Raw genomic sequence first — 15,996 nt, 5'->3', positions numbered from 1 at the left:
GCAGACTGAATGCTTCGTCTAGCTGCATATGTTATCTACGATTAGGCCGCTACATTACCGAGCGAGCATCAGCCGCTTCAGTCTTCTTTCTAATACTGTCGATATGGTCGGGGAGCGCTTCGGGTAGCGCGTAGTGTCCATCGCAATCGGTAGTGTCTGTCACGATTGCAACGTGATATGTCCTGCAGTCACAGATTATAAGCGCGGGTGTGTCGTGACGAAACGTGAGATCGTGCGTTCGTGCCGTACGCCGTGTCTGATCGATGCGGCGCGTCTGTATTGCATCAGGCTCGGAGGTCTTCCGTCGGAATCCCGTGACATGTCCACGATGTAGACGTCCGCGATAGCGGCGACGTTACGACGCGACCAGCCTCGGACTCCTCGGAAGGATATTTTCACGTAGCGTGCGCAAATACGCGACACGTGTCGGGCACGGGACGCCGCGCCTGTTTGAGGAGGAGCAGACCGCGGAAGCCATACGTCCGTCTCTCTTTCTCTCTCTCTTCCTCACTTTCTCTCTCTCTTCCTCACTTTCTCGTCGTCTGTCCACCTACCCATCCACCTACCCCCCGGTCTCATCTTACCCCTTCCTTTCCCTCTTCGGAACGGCACGGTCTTCACATTCTGCGTCTCTCGCTTTTTTTCTCTCTCTCTTGCCTTCGCCCCCTCCCCGCGTCGCCCTGTGACTGTAATCCCGTTCCTCCTCATTCCTACCGCGTACGGCTTGCTGGAACCGGTGTCTTTGGATTTTTGTGTGTAACCGGTGCACAAGTGGACGCGGCGTGCGATCAACGAAAGGCGATTATAACAAGCGAGAAGCACGATTGTCGCCAGCGTCGGTGGATGTTGGTTATGCGGCACGCTTGAGGAAGCGTGTTCTTGGCATCAGCCAGAGGGGTAAGTTTTCCTTGAATTTTTCCTTGAATCTCATTTTCGCAGCCGTCCGCTCGCTCACGTCTTCTTCACTTTGCGTCTCTTTTCTGTCTGCCTCGAAAGACTATACTGACAACAAAATACATCGATTTTCTGTCATAAGTATTGTGTAACACAACAAGTATTGTTAGGTGAAGCTAATAATAGTTTTTTATATTCAATCTTTATTTATAGTTTTTTTTTTCTTACATAGAAGATTTTTGAGTGACCCTAAATAATTCTGTAAATTTGTTTGTCCATGTTGAAAATCAGAGAGAGATTAACTTTCTGAATGTCTTAAATACACCATCTTTATAAATAGAGAGCAGTTTTATGAAAGCGTTTTGTGTTTTTGAAACGGTACATAAATCACACGCACACACAGCTATACGAAACCTAAAGAGCGATAGAAAGATATTCCATACATTTCAAATTTAGCGTAAAAATACATGCAGAAAACGCTGAAAGTATGACAAGTTTTATCTTCAATACAGTAATACAACTGTAGAACGTGGCTCTAAAATAAGTTTTGAATATTCGGCTCGGAAAGAAAGGCTCGGCGGTTAAAAAAACAACTCAGAAAAAAACATCAAGAGGCCAGTACGATGCAGGTGTCTTCGAATCGAATTATCACGTACCAGCTGTTCGTCCACCTTGCAGGAAGCGACACATTCGCGTTAACCCTTTTGCCGACTTTACCGCGTGAAAGGCGCTTTCTATCTGCGACGTGTCGATCGATATTTGGCATATATCGTCGAGGACCACGCATAGCGTGAAATTTATCCAATCCGGAGAGACAAAAATATTCTACTGATTGCACCGAAATATTCCGCATGTCGCTTTTTCCTTCAGAGTCGTTCGGTTTGAATAGATCGACCTAAAATTCAAATCTGAAGGACTTTAGGGAAATATACAGAAACGACGATGTTAATTTTAATTAGGGATCTTTTAATCATTTCAAATTCAACTTTTTACAACAAAAATCTCGAAGAAACTAATCGTTTCTACATCTTTCAATGCGTCTGCATCGTCGAGTTTATTTTTTTTTTGTGTGTGTTATCGCAATATGATTGAAAAGTTTCATAATTACTTTAATGCATACGAATTATGTTTAAATACAGCATTCAAACGTAGTATGTTGCATCATCAGTGTTTTCCCATTATATTTATGTGCTTCTTCTCTCCTGCTTATCTTTCCAGTTGTTTTAGAATAACGCTCACGTGTACTATTCACGCAATATTAATGACGATCTATAATTATTTATGTTAATGCTCAAGAATATAAACATGCTGTCAATTTGAAATACAAAACGATGCAAATAGTTGATAGCAATTTGTAGGATCATTATAATTTATGTGATACGAAGAACCTGTAAAAGAATATAGTTGCAATACAAAATGCAAAAAATTGACCTTAGACGTGCTATATTGTTTTTGCGCATATTGATGCATTTTAAAAGATAAGAAGGTACGCATTTACATTTTCCTTGACTAGTCGAGGTTTAATCAAATGTGAATCAACGGGGTTTTTATTTGAGCCGAGAATATTTATTTATGACGCACAATTTTTATCAGCGATATTTTTTCTGTCAAACATGGCCAGTGATTATTTTCAGCGTTACACAGTTGGCAGGCAAGTTTCGATTGTTATGAAAGATTTATTAAATTATATTAGCAACACGTACATCTTCGTGTATTTTTAACGTATGGAAAAGTAACATAAATATTTGAACAATCGATTCGTGAATTAATAAGATTTAAGATAAGAATTAAAAGACACATCATTTTTGTATGTAAGATTTTTTTTCTACACAAAGAAGAAAAAAGACGATTTATTCTACACGCTTTATCTTTTTATCTCCTCGTCTCGCTTCACAATTTACCGGACACTATGTAGAGCGTGGAATTGCCGTTACTGCCGGCGTAACATGGTTGTAACATATGCACTACGTGGCGATATACAGAATATCAACGCGACGTGGGTTTGTCGCATTCGATATCACGGTGCTATGTAATGCGATAGGTCTGCGTTGAGTCACGATCGTTATTGCTTCGAAACACATATTCGTGTTTTTAATCTTCGCATAGTGTCGTCAAGTTTCTTCGAAAGCAGCCGTCATGTGATATTTTCAGATTTTTCGTCATTTGAGAATTATTTTGCGACAAAATGTAAATACGATTATTTCTGTAAATGTAAATCGCTGAATAACAATACAATACAAAAATCGCATATCATTAAAGATAATAACATATTATGATAATAAGGCAATAAGAGTCTATTTATAAGAAAATTAATATCATAGAAAAAATCTTGAGAATTGCGAACTATAGACAAATTTCGAAAATATGAAATTTTCAATAAAAATAATTTTACATTATTGAAGTTTATCTTTTTTACATACATCATTCTCGGTCGCGTGTCACGTACAAATGTTTATGATGTAATTATTCTGCTAATTATTCACCTGAATAAACGTGTTTTCAAGGAAAATATTTTTAAATTGTCCCTAGCAAAAATTAAATGGCCTTCACTGCGAATGCCAAATGCGAAAAACTTGTTTTACTGGTTTAACTCGCTTTTTGATAAACAGATGTGTTTAAAATCAAGGTAATTTAAAAACTAAATTATAGCCTACTTCTTTAACCAATCACAAGTGAGGATACGAAATCCATAAAAAAATTAATTTTTGAACTCGAAAACGATTCGGTATAAAATTAATTATGATTGCAGATTTAGAAAGTGCTTCAGCGACAAAAAAGACTTCAAAATTCTTCCAATCATGCCGATGGAGTTTTTAGACCGCTTGCCGGTCCCGAACCTTCGGGTGTACACCACCATAAGCTTCGCCATACTGTCGTGCTCCATATACTATGCCACTCAAATAATCAAGGATCCTGCTTGGAGAACGAATCACACACACGTCGATGTGGGCGCCAACGCTATAACCGGAGACGACACCGATCCGAGAAGTTTTGGCACGCATCTCAAAGAACTCGTAGAATGCATGGTGGACGAACCCGTCTGCATCTGGGTATGTTTATTCACAGTTAAATAAACGATGTTTATTCAAAGTTCAGATTCAGAAATATGCACGTGCAAAAAATGTTCACAGATTAATCATTTTATTCTTTCAATTGCATCGCATTTTTTTTAAATTGTTTGATAACCACGAGTTTTAGAGAATATGTAAATTTTAACTTCAGTAACATTTATCTGATATTTTTAAAAATCTTTTTTAAATCTTTTTTTTATTAATCTTGAAAGTTTCATTAAATTGCACAATTTTCTATTATATATTGTAAATATAGAAAATAATTTATATAATAATTATATAAAATATAATTATTATAGAAAATAATTTATATAATAATTATATAAAATATAATTATTATAGAAAATAATTTATATAATAATTATATAAAATATAATTATATAATAATTATATAATTTATATATAAAACGGTATTGTATAAAATACTTTGTGCATTCTAGTTTCTCGTTTGTAATGATATGATAAATGTAATACGCTAGCTAAAGCGAACACTAACGATGAGCGAGGATTTATGCAATATCTAAGAACAACCTGGTCTTAATGTTGACGTAAACTTTCGATCGCGACCGATCTAAATAAAATAAGTGGTCCCGTTCACGACACCTTTACAGGCCGTAGATTTTTCTTTGAGAAGAAAATCGATGTCTGCCGGCTGTTACGGCCGGCAGTTCTCGAACGCGCTACTTTCATCGCCTATATTATGACATTACGTGTTCTGTTATGAGAGTAGTCTGCGACTACGCAACTATCGCGTGATTACGCTACCTATTGTTCCTTTCGAACGCATAATACATCCTCAGCTGATTTGCGTAGCACTGGGAAACTTATACGCGAAACTTGTTTTTATGACCGCGTTATATGAATTATCAAATAGTAGAAAGTTCGTATGTATAGGAATAATCAAACGGTTTATATAATCTTATCATAGCTTTTTATCTCTGTCATTCTGACTTCGTATCTCGATCTGATATCAGGATTTCTCAGCGATTTGCGCCTCGAATTGCATCCGCGTATATTTCGAAATATTTGGCCGGACATTGAAACGGAGAATACTTGAGTCTAAAATTAAATGGCCTTTCTACCATTTGGCAGTCATTAAACAATACTTATTTCGACTATTTGTCACCTTGTAGGATACACATGTCGAAAAACATTTTAATTTTATTCTGTTTTGCATATAAAAATTTAAAAAAGATTAAACACAGCAAGATCATGGATTCATATTTAGTTTGATCAAATTAAAAATTTTGAATTAAATTAATTTTTATTATTTTAATTAATGGATTTAAAATATTTTCCAACACGTAATTAAAGATCGCAATTATGCGCAAATTTTTAACAAAGTGAAAGTAAATTTTATAGCGAAATTTAGATTCCGTGTTCCTTAATATACTTTATGTTTCGCTGATTTTAAACAAGTTTAGTAGAGAGTCGATATGCTTATGGTAATTTATGATAATTTTTCAGCATGCATAATTTTCTTAACATTATAGCATTACATCAAGCTTTATAGCTTTTTTATGAAAAATATATAAAAACACAAGATGTCAATTCATAATCATTAGCATTATTTTTTTCTTCATTTACAGACTTTAATCAACATGGCTTACTGCGTGTTGATTCTTCTCGGCAAATCCATCCAGAAGCTCGTATTTGGTGAGCTACGTGCTTCGGAGAGGCAACATCTTAAGGACAAATTTTGGAATTTTGTCTTCTACAAATTCATTTTCGTTTTTGGCGTTTTAAACGTACAATACATGGACGAAGTGGTGCTCTGGTGGGCATGGTTCACGGCGCTCGGTTTTCTCAGCCTCCTCAGCCAACTCTGCAAGGATCGATTTGAATATGTAAGCATAACGAAGAGCAAAAAGATGTATATGCATAAAAAAAGATTTAGCCGGCAACGTTAAAGCAAAATCAGAGAGACATATCTCACAGTTTTTACACTTTATAAATATTAGTTTAGAATTAGAAAATATTTGCTTTGAAATAATTTCTTCGTCAGAGATATATTAAAAATCAAAACGATCGACAAGATATTGCGATGCGTAGCGATGTATATAACGTATATTATTGTTGGATTGTAGCTGTCCTTTTCGCCCACCACACCAGGATGGAGTCACGCACGGCTTCTCGGATTGTTGGCGGCAATTCTTGCGCTATCTTCCTTCATGCTTTTATTATGCACCGCTGCAGCCTTCTTCTTCATATCTTTCAATACCTTCGCTTTTATGGCAGCTGAGGTAAGGCGTACACCAGTTATATTTCGATATTCCTTATACGATTTATCACGTATTTACACGTAACACGTATTTTAAATTGAGATTTCACAAAAATAAATTTAAAATTCTATTAAAATATGATTGAAACATACGAATCGAAAGTTTGTTATGGATTACCTCACATTTAATTGATTTTAATCTCATTTTTAATAATAAATTGTTTCCACAGTGCATCTTGCTCGCAGTGCGTACGATCCATGTCATGCTACGCTACGTGATTCATCTATATGATACGCGTGGCGCCGGCACTTCGGCGCAACGCTCTTGGGACAAACGCGGTCCCTTGACCTACTACACGGATTTGACTTCAGAATTGATTGTGCTGGCGGTCGACTTTCTTCATCACGTTCACATGCTTCTGTGGAGTAACATCTTTCTGAGTATGGCATCGCTAGTGATTTGCATGCAACTGAGATACCTGTTCTATGAGATACAACGGAGAATCACGAAGCATAGGAACTATTTAGCCGTACTAAATCATATGGAGCAAAAGTACATAATATGTATTTTATCATGACGTTGATATAAAATTTTATACAAAAGCAAATTCAAAAATTACAAATTTACGAACAATGCAATTTATCGTACGTATACACGTATATGCATGCCACTAATCTATCCCCGTTTTTTTTTTTTTTTTTAGTTATCCAATGGCATCGCAAGATGAGTTAGCGGAGAACTCTGATAACTGCGCGATATGCTGGGAGAAGATGGAAAGCGCTCGTAAATTGCCATGCGCGCACTTGTTCCATAATTCGTGCTTGCAATCCTGGTTAGAACAGGACACGTCCTGTCCCACTTGCCGATTGGCCTTGAGTATGCAAGCGAATCATAGAGAGAGCACTCCGGAGATGCCACCGGAACCACAGACTCCCACGAGAAGAAATGGTAATCATTTCTTCCTCTTTCTCGATGGATCGAGATATGTGTCTTGGTTGCCCAGCTTTTCCGTCGAGGTCTCGCACAACAGATTGCGCGGAAACATCTCCACATTGGCACACACTAATTCTCAAATGGATGCTATGGCGAGACAGGTAATTCATAAAATATAAATTTAAAGTTTTATGTAACAAAAAATTGCTTCTTATTTTGACTTATAAAGAAATGTGTTTGTGAGTTGTAGGCAAAATAACCAATAATAAAAATGCTCTTTCAGGTTCAGCAACTTTTTCCTCATTATCCTCGCAATGTGATTTTGGAAGATCTTAGAATGACCCGGTCAGTCGAGTGGACAGTGGAGAATATACTCGACGGAGTATTAACTATACCACACCACTTGATCGAAGAACCACAAGCAGAGTCCGTCCCGCAAACGCAAACGACCATGATGAACATTATGCCCAGTTCTTCGATCCAAAATTCGCCAGATCCCAGATTTGATATCCCATTTGCCGACAGGTAACGAAATATAAAGAATTAAGAATGTGCGATAGTATAATTTCATTATTGTTTGTGTAAACAATCCGTACTGTATAGTAATCTAGGACATCCTTAATCATCTCGTTTAATATATTTTTGTGCAGCGGAGAAGAGCCCTCGAGTCTTGGTGGGCGTTTCTCGAAATCATCTGCCGAAAGAGAACTCATACTCCAACGGCGAAAAGAGCATATGCGATTAACAGCACGCAGAAGGTATTTAGAGAAGTATCGTAAAACCGAGATTGATTCGGCAAATTTGCAGAACACGGAACAGATTACATCCTAGATGTAAAGCAGAAGTCAGACCTGTTGATATGATTTCGAATATAGATCGCAGAGCTTCATAGCTGTGCTGTCGTTGGTGAGTTGCGTATTTTTTTTTGTGTTTTTTTTCCGAATACAAGATAAGATCGCGGGCAACGTATGTACTCTTTGCTGATGACTGATCATTAAATACAGCAAGAGCATATCCGAGAGATCTCTTTGTGTATTTAACAGTTAGTGCTCGTAATTGGTAACGACAAATTGAGATCATAGTCGAGAGATTAGACGCGATAACTTTGCTAAGATTATCGAGAGGTTGTGAAACGATATACTCATGATCGATTATTAGCATATTGAGCCAATCACTCAATGCCATAGAATAGAATGAGAGCTACAATGAGTCGACTAGATGATAGTCGAAGATGGAGTTAAGATTTTTATGCAATCTTACTTAAATATCATGCCGGTAATAAAACTTATGAAATGCCTACAGTGGTGTAATATATGCGCTTTGGAAAATTCATTATTTGAGGATACAAATTAATTACATCGGACTTTGATAAAATCTATAAATTGCATTGTCACCTACTTTACAAGTAAATTAGAATATTTATTTTAGAGCATTTTATTTCTCTACGATATCTTATGTGATTTGAAAAATGATGACCGTGAAACGATCTCTGAAATTGACGATTTTTAAATAGATCGGAGTATTCTGACTGTAATATTTATACCAAAATTAATTTAAGAATGTATTCGGTGCTTCTTTTAACTTAACATATTTAGTGCCATAAATGAATTGAGAAGTGACAACGTGCCAATTCAATGAGCATAGATCCATTTATGCTCATCAGAGCTTTAATAGCTGAAAAAGTAAAAGAAAGAATTGCACGAGTAAAAAAATATATATATATTGACTTGTAACACGCAGTGATCAATGATTCATCCGTAAGAAAAATATAAAATGTAAGATTTTTGGTTCCGCGATGCAACGCAGCCATTCTAAAGATACATTCTGGTATATAAGAACATATTTGTATAATGTTCAATCAAGTTGGATTTCTGAGATATTTTTCATATTTCATTATGAATATATTCCATTACAAAAAAATAAACTAAAATAGAAAGTTTTTTAATCTGTCAAATATTTCGGACAAAACATAGATATATTTATGTTTCAGAATTGTATCTGTTTTTTTATGTTAAGGTACATGTTTAGTTGCTACATTTGAATCTTAGATTGCTGATTGTATCTTGTAAAAAAAAAAAAAAAAAAAAAAAATAAAAAAAAATAAACTTGTTTCGCACAAACGCGAAAATTATAGTAACAAGTTGTAAATCTTGTATAGAACACAGTTTCGTATGTAACGAGCGGGTTTGGAAGTTTGTGAGATTTAGAAATGAATCTTCTCAGAACATTTAATATATAATATCGAATATTAAAGTTAATATAGTTTCATAGAGTTCTGAATATTAGATATGCGATAATAATCTTTGTGTTTATTGATGTATGAGCAAAACGTAACCAATCGATACAAAATCCTTTATTGCATATTTATAATATTAGAATAAAAAATAAAAATTATATCTATTTTAATCGTTATTTTTTGCGATATGATATCCATCACATGCTATGTTCAGTTAAAATTATATTGTCTTGTATAAATAACATTAATCACAAAAAAAAGAGAGATATGTTAAATGAAGTGATTGGTCTCTGAGAAAATCTATTGTAAAACCTCACGAACTTCCGGGCTCTAATTATGAGTAAATTCTTATTATACTTGGACATGTAGTTACTCTTAATTATTAACCTATTTATACATACCATATTATTTAATCTAAATCCTAATAAGTTTGATGAAGTATATTTTTATATTTTAATGGTCCATTTTATTTATTTTCATAATAATACAACTTATGTATTTTGTTAGTAATAACAATACAGCTTCCTAGCTTGATTATGTGATAAAATTTGATACGTTTACTTATATTTACACACATACACACACACGACACCACACCACACCACACCACACCACACCACACCACACCACACCACACCACACCACACCACACCACACTACATATATGTACTCGTATATATTTGCAGATAAATATGTACAGGGTATTCCCAACCCACAACTTGCGATCATAATGTGAGACACCCTGTATATTTGTATGATATTCATACATTGTAAAAGAATTAGATTCATGCAAATGTCCGCATCTAACAGATGACGAGAACCTATTTCAGTAACGACACCGACATCCATCGCTGTGCTAAAACTTTATTCAACATTCATCAAGCTATTTATTTGATCGACTTTTAAGTTGCGCATAAATAGGAAATAAGTGATAAACCATTGTAAGGCAATATTCATTTCAGGCGATCTTCTGCATATGGCATGTCTCCACATACGAAATTTACTATTTCTATTATAACTCTCTTATAATATTGTGTTAATCATAGTTATACTTCGAAATATTTAAATTACTTTTTTTGTTTTATAGAAAAATCTAGCGTTTATATATATTGAAACAAAAAAATTAAATTTATCTTAATCCTCGTTAATTGCCTATGTGTGTAAATAACATATGTGTGTATAAAAATGAGTATTTTCATAAATGAAAGAGCTTTAAATTATATTGTTTCTGAGATAATATCCCGTTTGTTTAGCGTGTTAAAAACAGTATAATAATGCTTTTCTAAATCTCTTGAAGCTATACCTTTCATAGTATAAGTTTTTCCTTAGGACCTTTGTAAATATGAGCATGAGGTGTCCTGTTTCTCTTCTATCATAGTAATATAATATCTATCCCCTATTTGGAATTGTACAACCAGTAATATAAATAAAATGTATTATAGATTGTTGTAGTTATATCGTTTACTTATTCTCCCAAACTATATAAAATTCCTACATAATTTTATATAGTTCACAAGCCAATTTGTGTGTACAGATTAATAAAACATTTTTTTATAATTATTCTAATATGTCAAAATAATAATTTCCATTAACATGACAAATTAAATCAAAAGCTTGTGGTAAGTTTCATAAAAAAATAAAATTTATATTTTATCTTAAAAAAAGGAACAATTGCATTAACTGTTAGTTCTACTAATCGTGAATGACATCCAATCTGTCATTATTACCTCATAAAACTTGTGAAAAAAACCATTACTTTATGGATGTAATACAGAGTATTTTTGCAATAAATGAAAATTAATGTATGTCGAGACCTATAAGAAACATGAAGTAATATGTAAATAATGATTTTTATTATCACAGAACAATAATGAGAAATAGTCCACAAACATAAATGAGGAATAGTCCACTATTCGTCGATAATGACATTAACAACAATTAAAAAATTAAAACATTTTTATAAGCATTTGTTACATTTTTGTTTATACATATACATATGTCCCAATAGTATATAAATTTAATCATTTATATTAATGAGCAAGAGATTAAAAATCTTTAATAATTTCACATTATCGCATTCCTCCGTTAAAAATGAGAAGCAAGATAAAACATAATTGTAACTATTTTCATAAATTTTATTCACTGATTATGAGTCATGATTCACAATCGCAAATACAAAAGCGTAGCATTATGTATCAGAAATAATTTACTCTCTAAAATGGTATGTAATGTTGATTCGTCTTAATTATTTCATCGTAGCCATGTACTTCAACCAATAAAGTTCATAATAACAATATGTAGAATAATATGTGCAAAAATAAAGTCCGCAAATCCTCTTTCTGGACTTATGCCATGAAACTGACTTTTATTTTGTGGGTTAACTTGCAATCGAAGACAAACTGAAACAAAATATACAACTATATTAGATGATCTGTTTACAAACATATAAAAAGATAAATCTTCATAAATACTCTATGCATAAGATAATGTACTTAGATTCATATTATTCTTTATATAATAAACAAAATAAGAAAATACTCCTGTAAATGTATTTGTTATCAATATGCCAAGAAATTTCAAATTTGTCAGCTGCAGACAAATGATGAGTAAATAGAGTGCTGCAAATGTAAGTAATATTATTATTACCTCCTAGAATGAAACAGGATACACAGGATATGAAACCGCTGAGAAAACTGTTGAAGGGAAAGGTGCCGACAAGACAACAATATACAAATTGGGTAACACCCGTCAAGAAGACATACAACAAGTATGCATCAATAATCTTGAGTTTCTTGGGTGTATTTTTTGTGTATTCCAACCAAAATTTATATAATACTGCTAATGCCGCCATATTCGTTAATCTTCGTGCACTCTCTGTTAGGAGAAAAAAATCTTTGAAAATTTCCTCACGTAAATACACGCGTGGCAAGTACCGGTGACACGTAAAAACACGGAACAGTATTAAACAAGATCGTCAAACGGAGTATCAAGCGTGAAGTCTCCGACAGTAACGCTGTCTGATAGTTCGAAAAAGGTGAACTAAAGATGTACGTCATTTGCCAGTCGATACAAATGAGTTTCAATCCATTTCAATCCTGCGGAGTTCTAAATGCTATTTTAGTTAGACATCTTAAATAGTTAAATAGTTAAATCTCTTTTTATTAATCCAACAGAATTATAAATTTTCTTTTACGATTATAGTACTTATGTTAATAAAATGCGCAAGGGTTATCAACTTTGAGCCAAAAAAGAAATAAAAAAAGTATATTTCTGTTTAGCTACTTCAATATAAGAATTATACAATTTGTACATATGAAACAAGATACCTCTACATTAAAGATTATACGAAAGAATGACAAAGAATAATTTGTAAGCATAAGTGATAAGCATAAGTGATAGGCTGTCAAGTACTGCTCTCTGTAGCAAATTTGCAAACATAATGAAAGTATCATCAAATGATAAATAAAATTAAATATTTATATTATCAATAATAATATACATAATTTTTTTTAATTATTCATGTTTTAATTTTCTATAAATCTAAAATTTATATTCAAAGCTTTAAATGTATAATTTTTACTAATTTAAAAACCGCGTTTTTTGTCTATTTATTAACATTTATTTATTATTAAAATTATTTTATTTATAAAGAGATTTTTGAAAAATAATGATTGTTAAGTTAAGAGACTGTTTGACTTGAGTCTACACATTATCGGTTTTTATTTCAAAAATGTTATAAGATTTTTAATGCGTTTATAAGTTCTTAAGTATATATAATAAATGAATATATTTGATTTAAACTAAACTAAAATATAAATGTCCATTTAAATCTGCATGTTTAAATATGTACATAGTTATACAAATGTTGTCTTGAATGAATATGTAGAATGTTTCAAATAATTCTAGTTAACGTTTAGTAATTATTACACATATTTTATGTCTGTCAAATATATCAATTTCAAATATTTTAAATTTTTTTTAAAATTCTATTTAATTTTAATAATTTCACATTTAATAAACGTGTAATTTTGAGATTATTAGTAAGTTTTCTTTAAAAAACACGCTCCAATTTTTAAAGTGTTGAGTTTACTTTGTGTTGACTTTAAATTAAACGCAACTAGAGAGAAATGCTTTTTCATTATTCAAAAATGAGCAAACATAAATCTCAGAACAACGTATTAAAATTCAGAGCAAAAAAGATTTAAATGCAAAGTTAAAATTAAAGTCAGATATTTGTTATAAAAGCATTTTAACGTAATAATATTTAATATTACGATATTAAATTAACTTTATTCTATAAGTATTAATACAATAGTATTTAACAACGCAATTTAATTATCAAAATAAACTCTAGATAGTCTACAAAAATTCCATTTTAAGAAATATAACACAAGAAACCAATAACTAATCAATAAATCATTATACATCTGATATCGTTTCTATATTTTGCGCGGTATAAAAACTCTCGTAAAATCTAATTAATCAAAACGATCAAATTATTGAAGAATTGCGATATCTAGGACACACGGTTCAGATAAAGTAATGAAAAGTTTAATTCGAGATAGATAATGCGCTTTATCTCACGACTCGCTACATTTCGATCGAAGGCATGGTTGACCGACACTCCGAATAAATGATGGAGAGAAAATGACAGATGAATGGAAACGTGCGGTTTGTGTGAAAGCTGCGCCGTGCGGAAGGATGAAGTAAGAACTCGGTCTTGCGAAAGGGGCTCTGCTCACTCCGTTATCGGGGACGCGATTTCGATCATGCGTGAAACGGCTCGTCTTCAAAGTCGAGCTGCTTCTTTTCAGATATTGCTCCTGCTGTGTCTTTCGACCGTTCGTTCATACTCGAGCAATTCGTACAGGGAAATCGCAGAGATTATTTCGTGCTTTGCAATAATCCAGACGGAAACCAGACAGATAACAGTATTGATCTATTGCTACGTCTTAAGTTATACTCTTATGACGTAAAATGATACGAACTTCTTTCCCCCCTCCCCTTCCCTAGGGAAAGCTTTAGGAGTTCGATAAAAGACACCTTGTATCTTTTACATAAAACGATCGTTTTGTGGAATAAAAAGACCCTTCTGCCATATTACGCATGAATTATCCATTCCTCCCGTGCGAGCTCGCCAGTAGGCGATTGACTGACCGCGGACGGGACAGACGTTTGTTAAATAACGTCAATATGATCGACATTGCCGGCAAATCGGCACGGAGATGCCGGCCGAGCGGTGTGTACACGGCTTGTATACGTTCGATCGTCGGATGCGCCACTGACAAGCTTCGTCTTATAAATTATTGCGGGTTCTCGACTCCGCGGGTTACCGTGGAGGGTCCTTCAAGCAGGCTGCTACCTTGGAGCACAAGCTGACGAGTGGTGTCCTGACAAGCAGCCTGTTGCGTGACCCGAGCGATCAATATCTGTGCGGGCGCAACACCCGCAACTGCTCCTCGTGTCTTCGTATAAACTGACGCGCCTCTCGTACGGCCGCGCTGAACCGTTTTCCTTTCCCTCCCTGTTTAATCTTTTCAGACTTGGAGGAGTTCGCTCCGGTAACGCTCCCGTCCCATATTACCCGCACCAGCACGTCGCGAGAAATAAGCCGCACGGGCACTCAATGAGAATTTTTATAAGAACTCTTCGCACCGAAAACTAGGGCGAAACTTCCAAAACGGTTCTACTCCCAAAATTTCATTTAAATTTTGCGCAGACGCTTTTTTTTTTTTTTTTTTTTTTTTTAAGGAAAAAACAAGAAAAAGTGCAGATAACATTTTGACAAATAGCAAACTGTCCCGCATATTGTATATCAATTGAAAGTAATTTTTCGTGTCGGCGATACATTTTTTTATAAAGGCACAATTACGTGGAAATAGAGCAATAGTTTCGTTGTTCTCTCCCTCTTTTAACCCTTTCTCTTTGTTTTAATCTCTCTTGTGTTCAGAGCTTTCTGTTTAATCTCTCTTGTCGCAATTCAAGAAGTTCAAGAAGTTTGAACTGCTTTTCATATTGTGCGCAGGAGTACGTAGGCATATGTACTTCATCGCGATGAAAAAGCAGAGACGCGAAGCGTCAGTGTTCTGTTAAGAGTTTTCGTTGATAAAGCGATAGCGGCAGTGAAAAAAAAAAGCAGCGAACAAAAGGGAGTTGTGACAACTGTATCCTTTTTGCTTAAGCATCGCGTTTAATTATACATTTTCTTAATATAGAAATATGGAGATATATCTGTATGCTTGACGAAAACTGTCTTTCGAAATTAACGCCGAGCGCTTATTGCGTGTCGTCACGCTCGTTAACGTCGTTTGCGAGATGAACACAAAGGGGGACAGCAGAGTGAAACAGAAACTAGAATATTCTTTCGACCGAACACAGAGAAATTAGAGAAAGTTCAAAAGCGAACCCAGCATGCATTTATAATTTACATATCACATATCAAGTAATACGCAATATGTTATATGATATCTGCATGATTACAATGCAATTACACTTTATACAATATGTATTTCAACTGCTTTTTGCCACTAGACTTAAAAATATTAAATCTATAATTTATTTTTAAAATTATTAAATATAAAAGTTAAAAAATATATAATAGTCAGTCTTTAGAGTCAGTAAAGTTACTATATAAAAATTA

At 34.0% G+C, this 15,996-nt stretch overlaps 2 protein-coding genes and 1 long non-coding RNA gene across 3 annotated transcripts; 1 reads left to right on the top strand and 2 right to left on the bottom strand.

Annotated features, from left to right (window-relative positions):
- Window positions 1-49: 49 nt before the first annotated feature.
- Window positions 50-10,811, top strand: LOC105676500 (E3 ubiquitin-protein ligase AMFR). Its single transcript, XM_012374452.2, has 8 exons — window positions 50-897; window positions 3,644-3,944; window positions 5,555-5,812; window positions 6,053-6,208; window positions 6,417-6,739; window positions 6,891-7,281; window positions 7,404-7,645; window positions 7,771-10,811. The coding sequence occupies exons 2-8, from the start codon at window positions 3,693-3,695 to the stop codon at window positions 7,949-7,951; spliced, it is 1,803 nt and encodes a 600-aa protein (XP_012229875.1). The 5' UTR covers window positions 50-897; window positions 3,644-3,692; the 3' UTR covers window positions 7,952-10,811.
- On the bottom strand, window positions 1,840-2,703 carry LOC136998544 (uncharacterized). Its single transcript, XR_010889124.1, has 2 exons — window positions 2,393-2,703; window positions 1,840-2,282 (listed from the first exon to the last, which is right to left on the bottom strand). It is a non-coding gene; the product is annotated as an uncharacterized lncRNA (long non-coding RNA).
- Window positions 10,812-11,470: 659 nt separating the features above from the next.
- Window positions 11,471-12,342, bottom strand: Dad1 (dolichyl-diphosphooligosaccharide--protein glycosyltransferase subunit). The gene is made up of 2 exons (XM_012374015.2): window positions 12,003-12,342; window positions 11,471-11,755 (listed from the first exon to the last, which is right to left on the bottom strand). Exons 1-2 carry the CDS (start codon window positions 12,205-12,207, stop codon window positions 11,625-11,627), a joined length of 336 nt encoding a protein of 111 aa, XP_012229438.1. The 5' UTR covers window positions 12,208-12,342; the 3' UTR covers window positions 11,471-11,624.
- Window positions 12,343-15,996: the final 3,654 nt, after the last annotated feature.

This window comes from Linepithema humile, chromosome 3 (assembly GCF_040581485.1).
Source record: "Linepithema humile isolate Giens D197 chromosome 3, Lhum_UNIL_v1.0, whole genome shotgun sequence".
Lineage (NCBI taxonomy): Eukaryota > Metazoa > Arthropoda > Insecta > Hymenoptera > Formicidae > Linepithema > Linepithema humile.
Note: the sequence above shows the minus strand (reverse complement) of the source record. Positions and strands in the feature narration are given on the sequence as shown.